This window comes from Podarcis tiliguerta (assembly GCF_965153285.1).
Source record: "Podarcis tiliguerta genome assembly, chromosome: 1".
NCBI lineage: Eukaryota > Metazoa > Chordata > Lepidosauria > Squamata > Lacertidae > Podarcis > Podarcis tiliguerta.
This window is the reverse complement of record NC_139534.1, coordinates 3,004,488-3,027,926: the sequence shown is the minus strand read 5'-3', so window position 1 is coordinate 3,027,926 and position 23,439 is coordinate 3,004,488. Positions and strand designations below refer to the sequence as shown.

Here is a 23,439-nt window from a genome sequence, read left to right as displayed (position 1 = left end):
ATTGGTGCAAGCGTGGATCTATCCCAACATAAAAATACATCTCCTTTATATTTTTTGAGCTTTTTATTTTTCAAAACATCACCAGTCATGTCTCCCCTGCTCATTACATCCCTTGTTGTAAGATAGATTAGGCTGATAGGTGGCAACTGGCCTAAGGCTGCCCAATGAGCTTTGTGGCTGAGTGAAAATTGAAACTGGAATCACTAATTCATACAGCAAAGGAAATTCTCTCTCTTCGCCTTTATTGCTATAAGACGCCTGTCTTGTGAAACAGGTGAAGAAAGCCCACCCTGAATTTATCATGGGGGTGAGGCACCTGTAGCCTACCTTGATGGCCTTTTCTCTACTCTTGCCCCATTCTGATCTAGACCATTTGAACTAGTCAGGGGAGGAGGTGATGGTATGGAAAGATTTTGCTTTAGGGCAACAAGAGGGGCTGGTGTTGAATGTTGATGCTCTACGCCCAGTGACTCTGACCCTATTTTTAAGGCATTTGGCAACGGTACTCCCTGAGATCTTAACCGTCTTCAGTCACAACATGAAACACAAGGCTAAAAACACACAGAACCCAAGACTGCCATGATTACAACAACAAAATGCTAATACTGTAATACAGCTTTTGTTACACAGTATAGCTTGCAATACTGTTAATGTTGCTATCATGGAAATTGCTGTTTGCAGTCTTTACTGCAGGTGTCAGGGCTGGAGTCTGATGCAGGCCAGAAGAAGCAGAGCCAGTTGTGAGTGAAGTTAACTTTACTCAAGGCAACAAGCATAAACTCAACAACACTCTGAGTAGGTCTTGCCAGGACTGATTGTCCCCACCTTCTACCCCCTCTAAGACTCCTCTCTGCCAGATGTTTCCAAGCAGTCTCAAACTGCATCTGGGCATCTTTGTTCTGGCCTACGCATCCCTCTGCGTCTCCTTTGAGACAGGGGGGGGGGGAGCTTGTCAGAGTGAATGTTAGCTATTTGTGATCAAAAATAGTTGAATACATAAATGGTTGAATATAAATCTTTACTTTGTGAAATACATTACAAATACTAACAGGAGAGGCAGGCTTCCTGTCGTCTTCTGCAGCCTCTTGCCTGCCCTCCTCTGCTTCAGCCTCGCTGCCACCAACTTGCCCTGCTCACTAATTCCTGTTGACCCAACAGCAGTCCACTCCTTGAACTCTCCTGTGTGCAATCTCCAATCCCTGGGCTCTGAGCCTTCCTCTTCTGGGGTTTCCCTTGGTGGTTCCTCAGCTGATGCCTCCCACCCAGCCATTCTCTGACAACAGGAAACTTCCCGGGGGGCGGGGCGTATGTTACGGGCCCTGTGTGCATAAGCGAAAGTGGGGAACCCACTGCAGCTTCCCACCCAACAGCTGTTTAAAGGTTTGGTTGATTGGTGGCAGGGATGTTGGGTCCAGAGTGGGAGAGGGAAGCGGTGGGCAGGGAGGGAGACTGTCTTGCCCCTTCCTACCGTTTGCATGGCTGGCGCTCAAGCCACTTTGTGGCTGGACTTCCTCCTTTTCCTCCAAGAGGACAGGTTGTTTTCACCTCCTTTTTTCTGCCTCGTTCAGGGGTAGGCAACCTAAGCCCCATAGGCGACAAGCAGCCCACGGGGGTTAACCGGCCCATGAGCCACCCCCAAACCAAGCTGCCTGCTCGGCAAGTCCCCGTGCGCTGCGCTAAACCGGCGCAGCACGATGTGGGGACTCGCTTCTGCGGCACCAGAAATTGCATCTGCGCAGACACCGGAAATCACACGGACGTGTGCTCAGGTGTGTGCGCAATCCAGCCCAGAGAGGGATCTCTGGAGTGAACCGGCCCAGGCGAGGTAAAACTTGCTGACCCCGGTCTCATTGTTGGCATTTTTAGCAAGGTTCCATTTGTGGGGGTAGCGGGATTTGTTGGGTAGCGTGGGAGTGTCTCAGAATGAGCTCTCTCTTCCAAGAAGTCCCCGCCGTTGAGTGGGAGAGTGTGGCAGCAGTGAGAGCGTCCGCACACCATTTTGGAGCTCTTGGGAGTCTTTTTTTTCTGGACTTTTGGCTCACTGGCATACTCTACGGCCTCTGAGGAGTGTCTCCTTGGGGGTCACAAGGACTTTCCAGCTCAACCCCACCATTTCAGGTTAGAATTGTATTCTTTATTTATTTCACAATGCTGCATGTATGCAGTCGCATGTGACTCAATTGTGCGCAAGTAAGGGGATGACTGTTTTTGCTCCTAGTAAAACTGTCCTAAAAGGCAGTTTATTTTTTAATCAATGCAGGCCACCAGTTCAGTATGTTTGGCACCAAGCTGGTGCCACATGTATTGTCCTGCTTTCCTTTGGGGCACATCAGTGAGGCAGAGAGGGGTCTTTTTGTCTGGGCAGCGCAAGACCTACATACACCCTGCCAAGGCTTGTGCCCTGGGGAGGTCACTCAGTGCTGCAAATGCAGCCGTTTGACTTCACCCCTGGAGGCACACTCCATTGTCCCTTGAGACAGATGGATGCCAACAGGAGAAACCACCAAGCACATTTTCCTACCTTCATTTGTCATCCAAGGCCAGTTCATACAACCGCATAGTTGTAGAGTCACAAACAGCACAAAGCATTCCCTTCATAGGCTGGGCCACGTTAAACCTTGCTTTCAGAGAAATTCATTCAAGTCCCACCACCTCCAATGGAGATTCCTCCAAGTATGATTACAGAAGTCTTTGTTTTGGCTGTGCACTTCCAAACGAGAAACTTGTTAGACAGTGCTGCTTGTACAGGTTGTGTCCCCCTAGCCAACTACAGCACAACTTGAAATGAGCCAAGAGTCAGGGAGGTGGATGCTCTTCTGTTCCAAGTTTCGTTCTCCTTCACTTGAATACAGCCAGCGTAACTTGGTGCTCTAGATTACACCACACCTGTCTAGCAAGAGCCTATGAAGGGTTTTTCTCCACCAGCTGCAGTTCATTCTCATCTACCATTGCATCTCAACTACACCGAGTGTTAGATGAGCTGGACAGAACCATCTCTTCAACACTTGTCATTGGTTAAATTAAAAATTAAAAAGCTTTAGCTCGCCAGCTATTGACTTTGTTTTTGGTATAGAAAGTAAAGTAAAATCAAAAGCTCTTGTCTATTTAGATTAAAGTGAATTACCGTACCCAGGTGAACATACCCACACTGAGCATATGCCCAAAATGTTTCTTTCTCCAGGCAAATTAAAGGCTTTCCTAAAGGAGACAGAAGTGCTGACCCAACTCCCTAAAAAAACACAAAAAACAATTCTCTCTTACACTTTGGGGAAAACCCTTTAGAAATTGAGTCAATTTTGTTGCTTGGTCACTTTCATGCCTGTAACAAATAACTTCTGACACCAAGAGCCCTTTGTTTAAACTGAACATCTGATCTGACAAGCACAGCAAAACATGCTTCAGAGTATTTCACAGTGGAGACATTTTTTAATAAACCACCAAACACGCAGAAACCATGCTGCCAGTTTCCTCCCCCTTGGCAGTGAAAATTGCCTACTCTTACCACGTATTCTGCTGTCAGCATGGCAGACGTTATTTCCATCACTTTATAATACACCTCCCCAAAGACAGTTCACATTTAATAATTCCAACTAAGCATAAGGCAAATCTTTTTAAAGCAGCAGATTGACGCACCACTGCTCCATATTGTAGCTCACTGTTTTGATTTCAGAGTTTTGAAAATGGAAACAAACATTTAGAAAGATGAGGCTTCAGCTTTTGTAAGTCTTTATCTCTCCTGGTCTTATGTGAGAGTATGTAGAGTAGAAGAAGCTGCACAGAGCATCTTGATGTCCCGGTGCAAATTCTGGAGTTTAACATATTTATAGTCGGACCACAAGTTTGTGTCCAGGTACCCAGCACAGGATACAGAGAATAAGCATACAGGGGCCCGATAAAGCTTCAGACACTCCCACACCAAAGTTGTTGCAGATACTCCTGCAGTTGTTCCCCAACCCTTGTTAACAAAAGAATGTGTTGTGGTTGCTTATAACGGCATGGCTACAAACTACGACATTTATTCTATAAATTTACTCAACATGTATTATATTCCTTGTGCTGGACCCCCTTCAAATTCTCACTTATCCGTGTGAGTGCAGCTTCTTCCATGCTTGTAGGTCTATAAATCCTTCCATCCCTTTAAAAAAGAGGTTTAGCTGTTGTGGAGGTAACGTCTGCTGAGGGTGCAGAGTAAGTTTTGTAGCTGCCAGTCACCTCATCCTATTTAACCATGATAGGAGAAACCACAGAAGAAGCTGCAATCGGAGTGGCCAGTGAACATCACCCCAAATTCAGAATATCCTGTCTGTACAGTTGGCACCAATTTAAAACCACCACCCAGGCCTTTGCCTCTATTCCCACTGCTGTGAAGTTTACTTATCTTGCTACCATTTTATATTGTTAATGCTTGCTGATGCATTACATTTTGTTTTACCTATTGTATTAGCAATTGTAACTTGCTCTTCGAAGAGTGCAATAGAAATACCATATTTCACTGCATCATTGTTGCATTTTTAATGCTCTCCCCCCAAAAAAGGGGGGGTGCAACCATTATGTAGTGAATTACGGTAATGGCTGGAAGCCGTCAAGGTGGGTGGAAGCCGTCGTGTCCCAGAGTGTGGGCAGGAGGAGCCGCAGGCCTCAGAGGTTGGGTGTGAGCCACGTTGTGGGGCGCTGGAGTTCCACGCCTGCCAAGTTTGCACAGGCCTCCGGCAGCTTGCGCGCCCAGAGGCATGAACAGATGGAGGGACCCAGAGAGGCAAAAGCAATCTGGCACCTGGGTTGACTGCCCTTCCCAGTCAATAGCCAGCAATCAAGACCATCGGCAGCCCAGCTCCACAGATCCTCCTGCTGTCAAATTATACCCTGCAACTATTATGTGGGGAAAGCACTGGAACCCACTTTAGAGCTGCAAAAATGGGGGTGAGACTATTATGAGATTAAATGTGGTATTTTAATATCAAAGTACAATGATTATCTGCTTCCCATACATACAATGCCCAGCTGATTATCTGCATACTGCAAAAGCCAATAAAACCAATGTCCACGCCTTGAATGCATAAAGAATTTGACTTCAGACACATTAGTGACAAACACTTTTGTCCTTTAATTTTTCAAGAAATGCATCAGCTACTTTAGTTTTCTCAAAGCAATGGGTATCATATGTAGAATATAAAGTGAAATGTTCCCATGAAGACTGGCTTTTTAGAAAGCAAGCAAGAACCCGTTAATGAGGATGCTTCCACAAGCAAAGAGACAAGCAAATGAGCAAGGAGGAATGTCTGGCAACGTGGGGAAGCTTCAGTGGTGGAAGAGACGGAGGCTGGTATGAACTAGAGTTATTCCCAGCTCATCGCAGGCTTCGATCACAACTTGGTCAGCTGCTGAACCAGAAGGGGCGGCAATGAACTGGACTCCACTCTGAGAGAAAAGGAGGAGGGAGACAAAAACAAATCAGCTTTATTGAACCATTTCATTAGCTGTTGCACAATTCTGCACATATGGGGTACCCACAAAAGCTGTCAACCACTTTTAGGGAAGATTGTCCTAAACGGAGGTCAGAGAGGATACTAAGGGTGGTGAATCTTCTCTTTGGAAGGTGCTGAAAGATGAGAATTGCAACCTGTCCGAGTTTGAGTAAGTATCACCAGCTTTTCCTGAAATGCATGTCAGGACTAAATTTCCCTACAGCTACTCCTGCTTCCACTTTGATACCTCTTACTTGCAACCGTAACCTGCAAAACAGACTTTAGGGAGCCAGTATGCAGAGTGAGAGCAGCTAAGTGGACATATTCTCCTTAGGCCCGTTAGTCATTAAGAGTCGCAGTCACCCCCCCTCCCCGCCAATTCCACAGCCTTACCCGCTTTGCTCTATCCACGTTATCCCTGAAAGGGAAGAAAGCATCAGAGCTGAGCGAGACTCCGTTCAGTTTCCCAATCCATGCCTTTTGGTCTGCCTCAGTTAGCAAAGCTGGGACTTCCTCAAACAGCGCCTTCCACTTGACAAGATCTTCATCCTGCAAAGGGGCATTTTTAAAATTCACCTGCTTCATTGACGGCATCTAATTCAACAATGCAGGCAAATACAGCGACAAGAATGCAAACATTTCTCCAAGTTCCCCACTGGAAGGTCACAGCCACGTAACACCTTGCTACAAAATTTGTACTCAGGGGTTTATTAAATTCTAAGCCCCTCTGGTTCCTTTGTTGTTTAAACTAATACACACACGTACCCTTACAGCTTCCTACTACAAAGCACCCTGCTCATTTCAGAGTCATTTGCTTTGCTTGGCCTATTTTCTGCTACTCCAGCCAGTGAGTAAACATCAAAGCACCCAAACAGACCATTTAGTACAAGGAGCCCAACACAACATTTAACAAAACAGGATTTTGGCTCACTGTCCTCTGTCTTGAGTGCCACTGATCCAGCTGCCGTTTGCCCCAAGGAAGCAATCAGACTTCTGACATGATTTGCAGAATGTCTGTTTTAACCACATCCCTGTTTGCTTTATTGCATTCAGACTTTATTGCATTCCGAAGGAGTGTGTAGTTTACCAAGTTATGCAACGTTTGTGGAAGCCCTGAACTTCCTAGAGAAGCATTCCAGTAATTGGAATAAGAAGTCAAACACCCTTCTGCAGCTAAAGGGGGTGGGGGCAGTGTTCAAATTTGGATATTTGTTTTTAATGCTTTCGGCACAAGCTTTTCAACCAGAGAGTTGCCACTCGTGGTCCATTTATTCCCTTAAAGATCTCTGATGAGAACTAGGCGGCAGCTCTGACTTAATTTCTTCTGGTACTTCAGATTGAAGTCTTTAGGAACCTTCCCTCTTTATGAACCAGACCTTCTCGTGGAAGCAGCTATAAAGGTACCCAGTTGGATCTTCTGAAATATCAGTTGATAAATATGATGTGTGACTATTTTTCTTTAAAAACCCAGATCTGGAAGGAAGACACTTGATACTGATCCTAGTTTTATTTGCATCTGACTTACCTTTCAGATGCACTTCATGATGGGAGTGTTGTCTGCCTTGAGAAATGCGGAGATGCCTGGCCTTTTTACTGAGGCTTCCAAGGATCATCTAACTTGAAGGGGGGTGTGCTACCCTAAGAAGTCTAATGCACTTGGAACAAACCTGCCTGTTTTTCATACTGTTGTTTTTTGTAATTAAGTACTATATAAAAGCAACAAGAGAATTGCAGCTTCAATAACTAACAGCACATAGATCCAGCCATGGCAATCACAACCAAGAGCTCCCATCCCAAATACATGAATATGCAAGGCACATCCCTTTCTCCCTAGGCTTTGGCTATCCTATTGAGTATCTGAATAAGGCAGCCCTTGGCACAGAGCTTTCGCAGGGTTGTAAGCATTCCAAGGTGCCTCCTACGTGAGTAGAGGTTGCACGTGGCCTAGTGGTCAGAGTGCCAGACTAGGACCTTGGGAGGCCAGAGTTCAAATCCCTGGTTCGGCCAAGAACCTCACTGGGTGACCCTGAGCCAGTCTCTGCCTCTCAGCTTAACCTACCTCACAAGGTTGTTGTAGGGATTAAGTGAGGAGCCGGGGGGAATCATGTAAGCCACCCACCCTGAGCTCCCTGGATAAAGGGGTATAAATGCAACAAACAAACAAAAGGTGTGCAAGCACCATTCCTGAACAGATTCTGGACTTTGTCTCTAGCCAGATGCCCCCAGGCTTACCTCTCCAATGGTCCCTGTGACATACTGATCAATAGCATTAGAGATTTCCGCTCTTTTCACTCCCGCTTTGAACTTCATGGAGAGCACCCGTGGGTGATGCCTGAGCCACCAGTGGTTTGCCTTGTCTCCTGCCAGTCGGGTGCAATGGATTCGGGACTGCTGCCCTGCCCCAATGCCAACCACCTGAAATAGACAGAGCACTATAATTATTTGGAGGAAGGGCACGCTTCCATGGGCACCTTTTCCTAAGAAATTCACTCAAGGCCTGCCTCACCAGAAAAGCCAAACCTTAAACTGTGTCACCAATATGTACCAGTTTAGAAACAAGATTCTTGAACGTTACACACCCGCCGGGGTGGGAAGCAAAATATTTGTTAAGTTAGGAAACAAGACTGCTTTTTCTTCAGTAATCTATGTATTGAGCCAAGGAAAAGGAAGCACTCAAGTTATGAGAGTTTCTAGGCATCTAGCCTGCTCTGGGAAAGCAGTTGCACTGCGTGGTCTGCGATGAGCCGTTCTCCAACGTGGGAGTCCCAACCACTATGGAGAAAGCTGTAATATTCTCTACTACATCGTAAGCCTTCTTAATTTCCACAATCACTACAGACTTCATTGAAATGGGCAGATAGTGCAGGAGTTTAAGGCAGCCAACGAGAGTCAACTCTGGCTGAGTGAATAGGTGTCACTGGCCTAGAGAAGGCTCACTGCAGCCCTGAACCTCTGGAAAAGATTAGGGGCCCCAACCCAAAGGGGGATTATAAAGCTCCAAGATGTTTCCTTGGAATTCAGTCTTACCAGGTTCAATAGGACCACAGGCTGTGTAACCTAATGCTGTCCAGCATTATATGAACTTGTCCACGTAAGCAAAACAACATATAGGAAAATTGTCAAAGGTTAGATTTGCAAGCATGAAAATACACAGCTCAGGAGAAGTAGATAAATTTCTAGCTGAAATTTATTCATTACTTTAATACAATTTTGTATACTGCTTGATTGCAAAAAATCCCCTGCAAAAAAGCACAAAAAACCCACCATTTTGGTTTACAAAAATGCTGGAACATACATAGAAACTGCTGAGCTTTTTTTGAAGGGGTGGGGAGACACAACTCATAGGCCTCTAACGTTAAGGAGAAAGAAAGAGGGGGGCAAGCAGAGATGCAGAATACCAACATCCAAAACTTTTGAGCTCCAATCACTGTCCCGTCCCTGCATATTTTTTCCTGCTGTTTCCACTTTAGTTCTACATATATTTTCAAACTTTTTTTTCGCAACAATGAGGACTAGAAAAGCAGGCGGAATCTAAATGAAATTTAGAAGGCAGACTGGATTTTTATATACTCCAGGTGCTCTCCAGTCAGTTCCAGGCAGGAAGCCTGGCTGCGCAGGGGGCCAACTGCAGTCACACATTTCCACGTTCCCAAAGAGCGCTGTTCAGTATCAAGGCTGCCTCCTAAGTCCATTCAATATTAAAGTCATTTCCTTGAGGCACACCATCCCTTTTGGCAGTGATGGCTTGGGGCAGAGAGAATGGCGGATGTTGTCCGGATGGTGGTGCTGTGGTCATTAGGCCAGAGGAGCTCCAGGGGAGCTGTGGCAGCCCCACAGCTACACACAATGCTGCTGCTGCGAGGTCACAATTTTCCCCCTGCCCCTTATGGAGGCACTTATACTGGGCATTGCCAAAGCCAGAAATAATTAACTGGTGCAGAAAGACAACTTCTTCTGCTAAGCTAATGCCTTTCTGCTTAGTAGCAAATCCAGTTTCTTCCTATCTAAATTCTACCTGCCTGCATGTGCTCAATCTGAAGCAGAAATAGCAGCAATCCATCAGAAAACCCATGCCTGCGAAGACAAGTTCTTAAGAAACTAGTCTACTTCAAATGGCTGTCCTGTAAGTCCACTAATAAATGAAGAAAGCGAAATGGGGGGCAATCACCCTCATGCGCGAAGTCTGGCTAACAAGCTTCTTTTAGCATCCAAAGTTTTTGTGGTCTCAGCCCTTCTAATATGCTGTTATATCTATCTAAAACGCTCCGGGAAAAGTCATTACATAATTTATTTTACAGGTGGGCTGGAGAGCAGTTTAGCAGACTGACTGGAGAGGATACTTTTAAGAAGAAGACAACATATGTTTTATTTTGCGTAAAGCCAAGAGCAGCCTTACACCACCCTCCCCCTCTCTACAGACCGGGAGAAATGTTAACCTAAAACCAGGTAATTACCAGTGCAATCAATAACAATTTCCCTGCTCATTTTTTCCAGGGTCCGCAATTATAGAAATTAAGTTATTATTATTCATGACTGCAATCCTATCTAGCAGCAGGGCTTAATAACCTTTACTGAAAGAATAGCATCTGACACTCTAAACTACAATCTGGGTGTAGAAATTATGATGGTTGGGATCAGGAGTCAAGGGACCAAATTCAAATAGCCGTTCAGCCACAAATCTAATGGGGTAGCCTTGGGACAGTCACATCTTTTCAGCATAAACTACCTCCTGTTGTGAGGATAAACATCCGTCGGTATGTGTGTATATGTGTGTGTTTTACGAACCATGCATTCTGCTCTGTGCACCTTGAACTCAAGAGACAGATTAAAAATCTAAACAAATCCAGGGAAAGGTGTAAACCTCATTCTAATGCAATGAGGACTCAAAACCTATGCTACAACTGTACATTCACAACCCTGCACTAATTCAGATAATAATGCCAGTTCCATGCTTAGGCAGTGCAACTCTATGCATTTTTACTCTGAAGCAATCTCCATATGCTCAGATTGATCTTATTACTGTAGATTAAAATTCTGAATTCATTTTTAGGCCTGTATTTAAAGAGCAGTTGTAAATAAAAATATGCCCTTTTCCCTTATGGGGTATCCAAGAGCCCATATAGAGTCCTTACATTGGTAGGAGAAAATAACAGAGGCCAACCAGAGAATATTGAGAAGCAAAGCAGCTAGTAAGCTTTGCAACAGATCAATAAAGATCAAGCTTACTAGCTGCTTTGCTTCTCAATATTCTCTTTATTGATGGGCTCTTGGATACCCCATAAGGGAAAAGGGCATATTTTTATTTACAACACAGTAAAAGGCTTAAAAGCAGTAAAAGGCTTACTACCTCCAGAGCCACTGCAACAGGGAACTCAAGAGAGCAAATAGTCTCTTAAGTTAAGCGACTGTCATCAGGGAGGTGGCCTATAATCTCAAATGGCCAAAACTCAAGAGTTGCATCATCCACATGGATTTCATTTTCAGCTCAATTATTTTTGGGGTTTGGGCCTTCATTCTGCTATGTTAAAAACAGGTTGAGGGCACTTCCCACTCTCCTCACCCCCACCCTCTGGAATATTTTGGGACTGTTTTCCTGTTTCCACCCAAGGACAAGCTCTTTAGGAAGGAGCACCAGGGGAGAGATGAGTTCCTTGCTGGGTCAAGAGGCCTGGCCACTGCCTCACATTTTCCAGGCTGGTTAGGCTGCATTTCCAGATGTTAAAGCCCGAAGTCCAAGGCCAAACTGAAAGAAATGAACCATTTGCTGTCTTATTCCTACCGTGATTTCACATCTTGCCAGGATCATTTAAAAAACAAAAATAAGGATCGTTCCCCAATGACAGGGAATGTAAAATCTGGACTTGTGTCCTTTTTTTAGCAGCCAATGAATAATATGCTCCTAGCTAACAAGACAGCCACTGGCGTTACACAACATTGTGCTTGTTTAATATTCCTCAGGGGCTGCACAATGAATGGATTTACAGAGTCCTGCATGCTGGGCAGCTGTAATGTTGTGCCTGCTCCATTAGAAAGGTCTTTTGCCTAACATGGCTTCTCCACTGGCTTCAGGACTGCATTGACCCTCAATACAAGCTGATTTTACACATCAAACAACACTCAAAATACTGCACCTTTAAGCAGGACAAGTGCTTGGTCTATGGCAGTAGCTCTCAAAGGGCAGGCCTTGCCCCATGGGTGAACCAGGAGAGGGTGGGAAGATTCAAGGGCAATCAAAGAACATTCCAACATTTCATTGTAGTATAGTATCAGCTTAAAAAATAAAATAAAATGCAGAATATGGATATCTTTTTAAAATGAGAGCAAGAGCACTGGCTGTTTTTCTACAGTTCTCTACAACATATTGTTGTGAACAGGGATTTTGAACTCTGACAAATATGAAAGATCAGAAAAGAGAGAGGCTTCTTCGTGTTGAAGAGATGAGTTTGTTTGTCTCAAACTACACCTAATATAAATGTGATTACTCATACTTAAGGCACAGATGAAAGAGGCTCGTTTATAATTACATTTTGGAAATGATTCATGTTCTTATGAAGCTGCACTGTTTTATACTTTCTGGGTGTCTCATGACCATATTATATAGCAGTTGTGTTCTGTGTTATAATTCAAGCACTGCTAGGAGTTGTTTCTTTGTGTTTTCCAATGTATTTATTATCAATAAAAAATCTGATGTGGGGTAAGCTAATTTATATTATATTCTGAGAAAAAAAGTTTGAGAACCTGGTCTGTGGTGTTGGATTTGTTAATTCTTGCTCCTTTGTAGTCACTGAGTGAAAGACAAGATGTGTGAAGTTGCTTCCCTTCCAAGCAAAGTGTGCTCAGGATCCTGTGTGAGCCTCTACACTCAAGGAGCCATGCGGCAGAAACCACAACTCCCTCCCAGCGCTGCTCCTTAACTGCCCCATGGCAGCTCCTTACAACCTCCACCTTCAGATCTGCTCCTCCCAGGGCCAAAAAGCTTCTTTAGCCCTGCATGATAGTTCCCACCAATTCCACAAGCCACATGCAGCCCCTAGAAAATCTACCTTGCTTTGGTGGTGGCAAAAATATAGGTGGCCGTGGCTGGGGAGGGGGTGGGTCTGCAGGAAATTACTAAAATCACAGCAGGGGTTTCCGTTGGGTGTGAATGGAAGCAGCCCTTCTGTCCCTGGGGAAGATCAATTCAGGAGCTAAAGCTATGTGCTTCTATTACCTTTACTCCTTCATAAGCATTCTGGGTTGCTTATTATATGCCTCTCATCTGAGTAACTGAATTTGAGTTCCGTGATTCTTAGTTAAGGGGGAAAGCAGCAAATCCTGTCAGCTCTGAAGATAAAAACTCGAGTGGCACTTAGGGCTCCCTCCACGCTCCCCCTTGTCCTGTGCCTAGAAAGCATGGGGGTCTGAGCTGTTCCCCCCCTGCCCTGCACCTTCCCCAGGGAAAACCCTCTGAAACGGAGCCAGCATCAACCCAGAGAAAACCCAAATGGCGGTTTGCTCCAATTGGCTACTGAAGAACTTAGTTCTCAGCTGAGTCCTAAGGAGTAGACTCTTTTCCCTGGGGAAAAGAGTGGGGCAAGAGGAAGTGTGGATAAGCCCTCAATATCAGGAGCTGGACAACACTGAAGCACATCCCAAGGGGGGGGGGGAGTCATGGCACACACCCCTGAAAGTTAAGGGGCCGCCCAAGGGCTTGTTGATTCTGGGTGTGGCCCTGATCCTTTAAGATTTATGGGAGATTCGCCACAAATTTCAATGGCTCTTGAACGGTGCTAAAAGCAACTGAACATTTATACAGCCAACACTATACCAGCCAGGTACATGGTATATCAAAAGTACCCAGTGGAGAGTTGCCATTTCAGGTCTGAATGACTTGTTTATTGCAACGAAGAATCTCAGTGTATTCTAGTTAACTCTCTTGGAATGTTTGCAGAGACTGCAACAGAATACCACCCTCGTGTCTGTCAACTGAAATGACGGTATAAACAGTTCAATCATTTATCCGGAGAAGAAACAGAAGCAGGATTAGAATCCTAAATTATTCCAGAGGCTCCCCTCCCCCCTTGCTTTTCAGCTCAGCCTCTGAATAGCCCCCTGAGCACATAAACAAATCACAGGACGAAGTCAACTAAGAGGCTTTTGACACAGAGAAAAAAGCTCATTATGTTGCTATAACTGCTACCATTAAAAGGGGGGGGGGGCAGGGTAGAAGTCCAACATCCAGAGAAAAACAAGCACAGTTCAAAATGTACCATACACAAACAGAATCAAAATGCACACCATTTGCCCCAAATAGCAAAGAGGAGTCTTCCTTCTGCTTGAACCTGAATGGAGTCTCTTACTTCCCCAGCATCACAGATGGTACAGTCATTATTGCAGCGCTCCAACAATGGAAAATGCAGCTGCCTCTGCAAAGGCTCTGGAGGAAACATCAAGGAGGGATGCTCAACACTGCTCTTGAAAGGGAGCAGCGGCAAACGCGCTTTGTTCCTGGACCAGTCCTATTTATTATGCTTATGGGGAGGACATGAGCTTGAAATGACCTGTGAGACCAGCAGCAGAACAGCTACAGCCCATGAGGCTTCTCTGAAGCACTTTAATAAGATCAAAATTAAAAACTGCACCACCAGCACAGCACCAGGCTCCTCACCCTTCCTGGCAAGCAACAGCGACAGACCTGCTGGGAAGCTCCCACAATCTCCCACCTTGTAAGCTTACAGTGTTGATAAAGCACAGGACACATGACTGCCACCCTAGACTCCTTAGGAGAGCAGAGCAAATTGGCATGTTATAAAAAAAAAGGTAAAGGACCCCTGGACGGTTGAGTTCAGTCAAAGGCGACTATGGGGTTGCGGTGCTCATCTTGTTTTCAGGCCAAGGGAGCCGGCGTTTTGTCCACAGTTTCCCTGACTCACTAGAGGATTTCCCGCCAGTCTGCCCCTAGCAGCACTTCAATGCAGGGAGACATATTGACATTTATGGCGCAGCGGCAGTAAGCCTGTATGGCACCATAAACGAGTCTCCTTGCAAAGGCAGGAGAACTCTTTCAAAGTCAGCAGATTGGTCCCAACAAGCCAAACCGTCTTTAGAAGGACAGCAGCAACTCAACAGGACTCAATATCCCAAACACAGTTTCTAGCTCAACATCACCACTCGTAATTGTGGGCAAGTTCAGAACTGGGAAGTATGCAGAAAGGTCTGCCATGCACTTGAAAATAATAAACAAGATCTGGTTCAGAACTAGACAAACTAACAGGAAGGATTCGAAACCGGAGGGACCAGAAATTCACGGAAGACTGGAGTAAATTTACGGACTATCTGAAAAGTATTTGTGAAGAGCAGACGACGTTTGAAGGTTTGCAAGAAGTTTTGTGAGGAGTATTAATGGAATTATTGCAAAAATGGAGAAGGGGAAGGATAATTTGTTAAGAGATGTAAGGGCAATATAAAGTTTAGAAATGCATAAGAAGTGGTTAAAACGGTAGATCATCAGAGGTGCTGACGGAAGTTTAAAAAGATTGTATAAGTGATAAGTTTTGTGGTACACTTTATAATTTATATGTTAAAATTAATAAAAAATATTTTTAAAAAAAGAAAATAATAAGCAAGAGGTGTGAAGGGGAACACTTTCCAGGCATGCAAGTAGCACTCTGAAGTCTGACGGGGGAGTAAAGATGGCAACGCCTAGTGGAGAAGAGGAAGCGCTCTTTGTGCACAAAAACACACTCAGATTCCGGATGAAGACACAACTGCAGTGACAGTGTGGCGTAAATGGTTTGAAAACACATTCACTGTACACCAAGGTATTTGCTTTCTGGGCAGAGAATGTGCCCTCAATCACTTACAATGTATGTCCATCATCACCCGCTATGCTGCTGGCTTCAATATAGTAAACACACACAAGGGAGTCTGTGAGCCAGGGAGCATAGAAAAAGGTGGGAAGGGACTTACTGGGGAAGAATGTATCAAATGAAACTTAGGAAAACTTTAACTGCAGACCCTGCAGAAAGATGTCTAAATCACTGCACTTGTATTTGTTTCACAGCACCAAGTTTCAAAAGCTGACCTTCTGGCCAGAAAGTACAATGGGATGATCTCCCTTGAACATTTCCAAGCATTTACCTGTCCATTCTTGGCATAACAAACTGAATTAGACTGGGTGTATTTGACAGCGATGCTGGCAACAATCAGATCTCGGACTGCTGGCTCGGGCAGCTGAAACAAGAAGAGAGAGGTGGCTGTGAAGGTATCTCTGTTGAAGTAATGGAAATTGGCTGCAGAGGCAAAAGGAAAGGAAAAACCCACTTCCTAAGCAGCGCTACTCAAGACATAAAACGGAAGATCAGGGCACTTACTTTAATAACTGTTTTGAGTCTTTACTCTAAACACTCTGCAAACCAATTATCTTCTATAACCTGAGTGGTTAGATGACTGTTGAATTAAAATGAAGGCACAACAGTTTTTTTCTAGAAAAATCTAGGTGGTCTTTAACAGAATTCCCCTGCAGAGCAAGGCAGCTGTCTCCATGAGACACAGACATCTCTTCACCAGCCCTGGGTGAAGTCTCTCTCTCTCTCTCTCTCTCTCTCTCTCTCTCTCTCTCTCTCTCGACAGGGCTGCTGCCTCTTCCCTGGAGACCAAGAGGGGAGCTGAGAAGAGGGGGGCTGGGGACCCTGGGGGGGGGGAGTGACATTCATTCCCAGAAACAACACTGAGTTTCCAGAAGATGCTAGAAGCCAGGGCGCAAGGTCACTGTGAAGAATGTCTCTACCCATGCACTCTTCTGTACTGGACAGTTAAGAGATGTTTAGTCTAAACTCTTCTCTCAAACTGTGACGATGTGAGAGACGGTCTGGCAGTTTTTAGGGCCAGGCCTGAGCATTAAGTTTAAACTGCCTCTATCAGGGCTCTAGTAGAGGCTTTGTTTTGTAGAGTTTGTAACAGCCACGCTTAAAACTGACCGTAAAGACTCGTGTCTGTACTCAATCATTTCCTGTGATTTATTTCTACTCTCTGTGCTAGTCTTGGAACTCCCACATGCTGTGGAAGCTGCGTGATTACTCTGCTGCAGAGCAGGCCAGGTACCTGGAAGTGGGCTGGACCCAAAGACAGCTGCACGCCAAACCCCAGCAGGTTATGGAAACATCCAACAAGCACCCCAAAGGATTTATCTGAGCAGGAAAGGTGGACTTTCAGATGAGCAAGTTTCACCAATACAGAGAGCAATTGGCTTCTGCTTCTACCATTCTCACTACATACAGGATCTCCAGCCCGTCTCCAGATTTCTTGGCATCCTTGTATTACTAGTGAAGATGGACAGTTTAGTGACTGAGCATTAGAGAAACAAGCCTGGGGAAAGCAGGCAAGCAGTGATATTTAATGGCAACCTGATTAATGGCAAAGTGTTCTGCAGAGCCACCTGCTGATCTTAAGTGGTACTACACCAACAGGTTGGGTGCCTGCCTGTCTTTGGTGAAAATGACGAGCTTCTGAATGGGCTTCTGGACTTGTTTGAAGGAGAGGTGATTTTGGGGAGGGGGAGCATCGGCCTTTGGAGAGGACTGGTGTTTGGATGCCACTGTTCAGAACTGATGTTTGGTGTTCTGTTCTTTTCAACTCAAGATAAAGCAGGATGCAATCAAGAGGGCTGTCTGTCCAAAGCCAGAGTCCTGTCACTCAATTATATACTGTTAAGACTGAACCATTAAATGGTCTCAACGCAGCACTCTCATTTCCATTCCTGACAGGAGCATTGTCAGTCAGCTCTCCCATCAAGGCACCCTTTCCTTCACTTACACTTTTATTTTTAGTAACGATGTTTTTGAAGAGAGATCGGTCAATGACGCCATCGTTCCTCTTCTGCATGAGGTGCAGTCCAAACAGAGTGCGGATTTCGTTTTCATCCGGCTCATAAGCTGGGTCCATCTAAAAAGCAGGATTCTGATCTTAATGCCATGTCGATTTAATACAGTTTCTCTCATTGCTTATTGTTCATGAAGTGCTGAAAAGCACCTGCTGAAAACCAGGAGCCAGCAAAAGGTCAACCAGAAATGTTCAACTCCATGGTCCTCACAAATGCCAAAACACACTTCAAAACAAGCAAGCAGCACCTGCTGAAAGTTTCTGTGTGGCGGCTTCCCAAAGTGTTATTCATCTTTCAGGGATTCTAGCCTCCTTCTCTTAAAGTGACTAGGACTGCAGTCCTAGAAACATTTCAGTAGGAGCAAGCCCCACTCAACACACTGGGACTTGTTCCAGAGTAAAAATGTGATGGGTTACCCCCCCCCCCCCAGCACACAGATTAAGGGGTTTTGTATATAAATAGCTATATTTTTGTCATTTTATTTCTTTGCAGAACTATTGAGTGCAAAATCTGTTTGGTCCTATACAAGTAGGAAATACGTCCACATTGGGAGATATGAAACAGGAACTACTTTTAAACCATATGCCATTAAACCCTAAATTGATGGCAACATTGCATTCATTACCTTTTGGACCACAGCCATATTGTCAGGTTTTTCTTACTGAAGGCTTTTTCTTACTGTCAGGTTTTCCTTACTTCTCATAGTTTTATTAAACTATCAATGCACCAAATACAAGTTTATATTGCAAACTACAAGCATACTGTATGGAAAACAGTTTGGAATCCCTACAATGAGTCTCCTCAACCTAAGAGGCAATTTTAAGAAACGCCATTGCACTTTGAGGTTTTAAGATGTCATGAGTGTATCTTTATTGGTTTTTGCTTAAATATCACGCTTTAAAAGTAAATTGAGGGAGGGAGCATGGAAGTCTGGACGTAGTTGGATATGACTGAGGAGTTGAGAGAGAGAAATCAGTTGTCATATTCACATATCCTGTAGCAGTTCAAACACTAACCTGGAGGACACAGTAGCTTCCATTTTTCTTTTTGGATAGGATTTTGAGGGCTTCATCATCATAGCCAGGAGCCACAATCCCATCAGATACCTGTATGCACAATACATTCCCTTTTTCTATTGGATGAGTCACATATCTTCGCGCTTATTAAGCAGAGGCTACTGGACCATGAAATCCCAAAACTTCAGCCCAAAACTTCACCCCTCCCAGCCTTCTGTATGCTCATCTGCTCACTTAGGATTGCAGCCTCACCATGGAGTAATGCCTAATTTCTTTTATAATTTAGATACTCCATAGCATTGCAGAGCTTTTATGTTGGCTCGTCAAAGGCATCCCCCTCATCTGTATTGGTTGGAAGGTTTCAGAAAATCCCCTTCCAGAACAGATTCTGCTCCTATATTAAGAAAACACCAGATAAAATACGTCACATAATCTTGGATTGCCCTCTTCTCGACACCCATCGCAGAGGTGTCCTAGTGGCTCCCTTACAGCTCAAAATACCCACTTATAAAGAATCTATAACCCAATACCTGTTGAGGGATGATAATCCCGAAACTACCAAGATTGTTTCGGGATATTTAGCCAAGATTTTTAAAGCTAAATCCAAAGTTGTCTGATTTATTCAGCGGTGGCTAGCGAGCCTTTTATATATTGTATGTGTTTGGATTATTCATATACAGTGGTGCCTCGCAAGACGAAAAGAATCCGTTCCGTGAGTCTCTTCGTCTAGCGGTTTTTTCGTCTTGCGAAGCAAGCCCATTAGCGGATTAGCGCTATTAGCGGTTTAGCGGCTATTAGCGGCTATTAAAGGCTTAAGGGATTAGCAGATTAGCTGCTAAAAGGCTATTAGCAGCTTAGTGCCTTAGAAAAAGGGGGTGGGGAGCAAAAAAATCCCCCCAGGAATCCCAAGACATTTTCGTCTTGTGAAGCAAGCCCATAGAGGAATTCGTCCTGCAAAGCACCTCCAAAACGGAAAACCCTTTCGTCTAGCGGGTTTTCCGTCTTGCGAGGCATTCCTCTTGCGGGGCACCACTGTATTTGGGTGACTTTGTGTGATTTTATTGTTTAAACCTATGCCAATAAAGGTAAAAAAACAAAAAAGTTAAGCCACCCAAGAATGTCCAATATCTTATCAGCAAACTAAATTCTAAGGTAGTGTCAGTCCTCTTGTAGCCAGAGCAGAACAGCCACAGGGAGGGAGAGGGAGGTGTCAGTCTGCTCAAGGGACCCTTAAGGGAATGATCGCCAAACTGCCCAATAAGGAGTTAACCCTTTCAGTGGTCAATGAATCCTGTCTGACATTTGGGAGGGGAAAGGTACAGAAAACTGAACTGAACTGAATACTTTGGAAGACTACATAACTGCTAGCTTGCTAGCAGCCTGAACAGGATCCCTGCCACCACTACTGCAACATTTTGTTGCAGGTTCCACTGGTAATTACAGAAGCCTAAATCCAAGCAGGCTAACTCTGCCCTGCAGGAGGGGCTGGAGCCTCGTCCTAAATGAACCTTTTTGGGGGGCAGAGGGACAGCCATGGATTTGTTAGACAGTCTGCCTTTAAAACCAAACCAAACACAAAAACACAACTTAAAACAAACGCTCAGTCTGGGGGGGAAAAGAAATCTCAGTTGGGATTTCCAGCTTGTATAACAACCTGTCAAACAGCGTTAGGTATCTCCCATGAAATATAAAACAGAAATTGATCAGGAAAAAAAGGCATAAAAGTTAGGTATAACCCTATGTCCGAAGGCTTAGGAGTATCAATTTAACAAAGGGCAGGGAAGAAAAGATCAGTTCAATAATATGTTTTTTATTCTCCAAGAAGTGCACATATTTAGGGGAAATGATTAGTACGGACTCCCTGTTGTTCCATCTCATCTGCTGCTTTATAAAAATCAAGGGGTCACAGGCTGAAACTGAATCCAAAAGTTTTAGGTGAAAGGTAAAATTATGCTCTTGGTGAAAACTGACAGTCGCGAGCAGTTATTCTGGGTCCATATTTCAGGACTGTGAAGAGGAGAGGGGATTTCTTTTTCATTTTTTAATGGCGAATGGCAGGGGTTTAGTCAGGGATTGCTCTGGCTACAAAGGAGCAGCGTTCAGTGCTCAGCATGCTGATCAACCAAGCTTCCCAGTGCCTCTGTGTACTTCAGAAACTCCTTCCTCCCAGCCATTCCCTTGGGCTCACTTCTGTCCTTTATTGCAGCATGGGCAAAACCCAGGCCTAAAGGTCTGGCCTTCCACGCACTCCTAGAGGGTTTCAAGACCAGGGCAGGTTCCCAGGGCAGCACAGGGATTGTGAGGAGGACAGGGGGAGAACAACACCCACTATAAGTAAATTATATGCAACAAAATCACTACCAACCACCTTATTCCTCCCCACCATCTACTCTATGGTCATGTAGTAGCCAGGCCAACTCCGGCCATAGTGACCAGAGAGGTGCAGAATGCCACAGGGACTGACCTCTCTGGAAATAATCTTCGCTGTGGGGACGTCACAGATGTCAGAGAGAGCAATGAAGTCACCAAAAGACGACATCCTATCAGCACCTGGGGGAGGAAAGTAGCATTTTGCACCAGAAAGGTCACCTACCAGAGTCAGGGATCCCAGAATTTAGCTTCTTAAGTGTACAGCTCAATCCCAGGTGCATTTACTTTTGAGTAAGTCCCAATGCGTTCAGTGCTCCTTACTCCCTTGGGTCTCCCCTGGCAGGTTTCTTCTTAACTGCAGCCCAAGTTACCCAGGGGGCAAGCAAGCTCCGTGTAGCAACTGAACATTTTCAACATCACCGTATTGATGTAAGTGGTTCGCTGCAGCATGAATAACCAAGTTGCCAAACCTGTGTGGTACTTGCCAAGAACCACAAGTTAACAAAATTGCTTAACTAGCAGAAGAATCCCTTCTCCACGGAGTTCTTCTGTCTGTTGCCAGGAGCCACAATGTGGGGGGAATGTCTAACCAGCCCAGGGCCATTTCCAACAGACAGGGCACTGCTGCCCAACAATGTCATGCTATGAACAGGGAAAACAATAATTCTACACAGGGCAGTAAGATCAAAGGCATGGATGCAACCCTGATATGAAAACCCAGGCTGGATCTATACAGATATTAAAAACACTATTATCAAAAGCTATGGGGGGGAAACGCTCCCAAGGCAATCTGCCATTGACTTTGGATTCTGCTCTACAACGCCATCTGGTGTCACATTTTTATAACACATTTTAATGTTATACCGTATTTTTCGCTCCATAAGACGCACTTTTTTCCTCTTAAAAACTAAGGGGAAATGTCTGTGTGTCTTATGGAGTGAATGTGTGGTCCCTGGGGCTGGGGGGGGGGGGGAGAAACGGACAGGCTGTGCGCAGATGCCCTGCGCTCCTGAGCAGCTCTGGGGTAGCCCACGAAGCCTCCGTAGGGCAGCAGGATGAAGGCTCCCCACTGCCCTGAGGAGGCTTCATGGGCTACCCCAGAAGCCAGAACAGCTAGAGCAAGTGCTCCCTCTAGCTGTTTTAGTTTCTGCCTTAGTGGCGCAAAGCCCTGTGGAGGCTTTGTGCGGCTATCCCTGGCTTTTGCGGGAGGTGGGGGAAGGGACAAAGCGCGGCTCTATCCCTTCCCCCACCTCCCAGAAAAGCCCCCAAGAGCCGCGCTCCCTTTAAAGAGCTGCCCTTCTCCATCCTCGGGGAAAAGCCTGCAAGCGCCGCACACACGCTCCACCCAGCTTGTGAAAGGGAGCGCTGAGCAGAGCCGGGGATGCATACAGGCTCTGCTCAGCGCTCCCCTTAAATAATATGTTTTTTCTTGAATTCCCCCTCTAAAAACTAGGTGCGCCTTATGGAGCGAAAAATACGGTAAATTGCCCTGAGTCCCCACTCACCTCTTGCTCGCGCATATGCAGATGCCAAGGGTGTCAGGGTGTTGTGAATGTCGTGCACCATGCAGACTTGAGCTTCCTGTTCAGTGAGAGGTATGCCCACAGCTGCCCCTGGTAGGCAAAAGAAGTAAAGGCAGTAAGAAGAGCTTTGTAAAAAAACAATAAATTATTATTATTACATCTGAAGGCAGCCCTGTTCAGGGAAGTTTTTAATATTTAATGCTGTATTGTTTTTAATACTTGATTGGGAGCCGCCCAGAGTGGCTGGGGAGACTCAGCCAGATGGGCAGGGTATAAATAATAAATTATTATTTGTTTCTCTACAGTGGCTGTGGCCAATGGGGGCTTTGTAGCCCAACCTCTGGAAGGGCCACAGGCCTACAGATGCAGCACCATTTGTGAATGGCACTCCCCACCTGCAAATATCGGAACCTGAGCTTCAAATCGCAATTCCATTATTCAAAGTACAAGAAAGAACAAAAAGACTTGGACTAAGCTATTTGAAACTGGAAAAGACTGCCTTGGAAGGTGGTGGATTAGCCTCTCATAGAGGTTTTCAAGCAGGTGTTGGTTGGTGACTTTTTGGAGAAGCTATAGCAGTAGATTCCCTGCATTGGTAAGGGGCTGAGGGACTTTTGAAGCCCCCTGCCAACTCTACGCATACAAGCTACTCTGAGAAAGAGAAGCGCACAACAGAGCTCTAGTTCACCTTTCTGTTAAGCGTCTCAGTTCTTCTAGATAGGACATTAGTGCATCTTTGCAGATGTAACACAAGAAATACAGTCTCCTTTAAGACATAGCACAGCTGGAGAAAGCCAAGCAAGTTAACCGGGCCCATCCTTGAAAGTCAGAGTCTTACCTGCTGGACTGACATGTTTGAAGGAGGCTGCGGCTGGAATGGCCAAAGCCTGTTTGAGCTCCTTGACCAGCTGCCAGGCATTCAGAGCATCACACAGGTTTATAAACCCAGGAGAGCCATTCAGAACTGAAGGCAGAACATAAAAGTAAATTCAGTCATAAAGGCCTTTCTTATGTAGGGGCACCAACAGCCAAAGCGGAAGGTGCCATTCATTTTAGGAACAAAGTGTTATGAACCATTTCTCTTTGCTTTTAATCCTACCAGTAGTAAACGCAAGGGAAAAGAAAGGAAGGAAGGAAGGAAGGAAGGAAGGAAGGAAGGAAGGAAGAAGGAAGGAAGGTCCCCCTCCACTTTTACATTAACAAGA

At 45.1% G+C, this 23,439-nt stretch overlaps 1 protein-coding gene across 2 annotated transcripts in view; it reads right to left on the bottom strand.

The window, feature by feature from the left end:
- Positions 1-4,929: 4,929 nt before the first annotated feature.
- ATIC (5-aminoimidazole-4-carboxamide ribonucleotide formyltransferase/IMP cyclohydrolase) overlaps positions 4,930-23,439 on the bottom strand; it is a 30,241-nt gene continuing 11,731 nt past the window's right edge. For both annotated transcript variants that reach the window (XM_083401841.1, XM_083401842.1), the window contains exons 8-16: positions 23,073-23,198; positions 22,217-22,324; positions 20,806-20,891; positions 18,342-18,431; positions 17,259-17,387; positions 15,585-15,677; positions 7,698-7,880; positions 5,859-6,014; positions 4,930-5,418 (exon numbers count right to left, since the gene is read on the bottom strand). In XM_083401841.1, the coding sequence (XP_083257967.1) occupies positions 5,299-5,418; positions 5,859-6,014; positions 7,698-7,880; positions 15,585-15,677; positions 17,259-17,387; positions 18,342-18,431; positions 20,806-20,891; positions 22,217-22,324; positions 23,073-23,198 (1,091 nt within the window). In that variant the 3' untranslated portion in view covers positions 4,930-5,298. The remainder of the gene's footprint in view (positions 5,419-5,858; positions 6,015-7,697; positions 7,881-15,584; positions 15,678-17,258; positions 17,388-18,341; positions 18,432-20,805; positions 20,892-22,216; positions 22,325-23,072; positions 23,199-23,439) is intronic.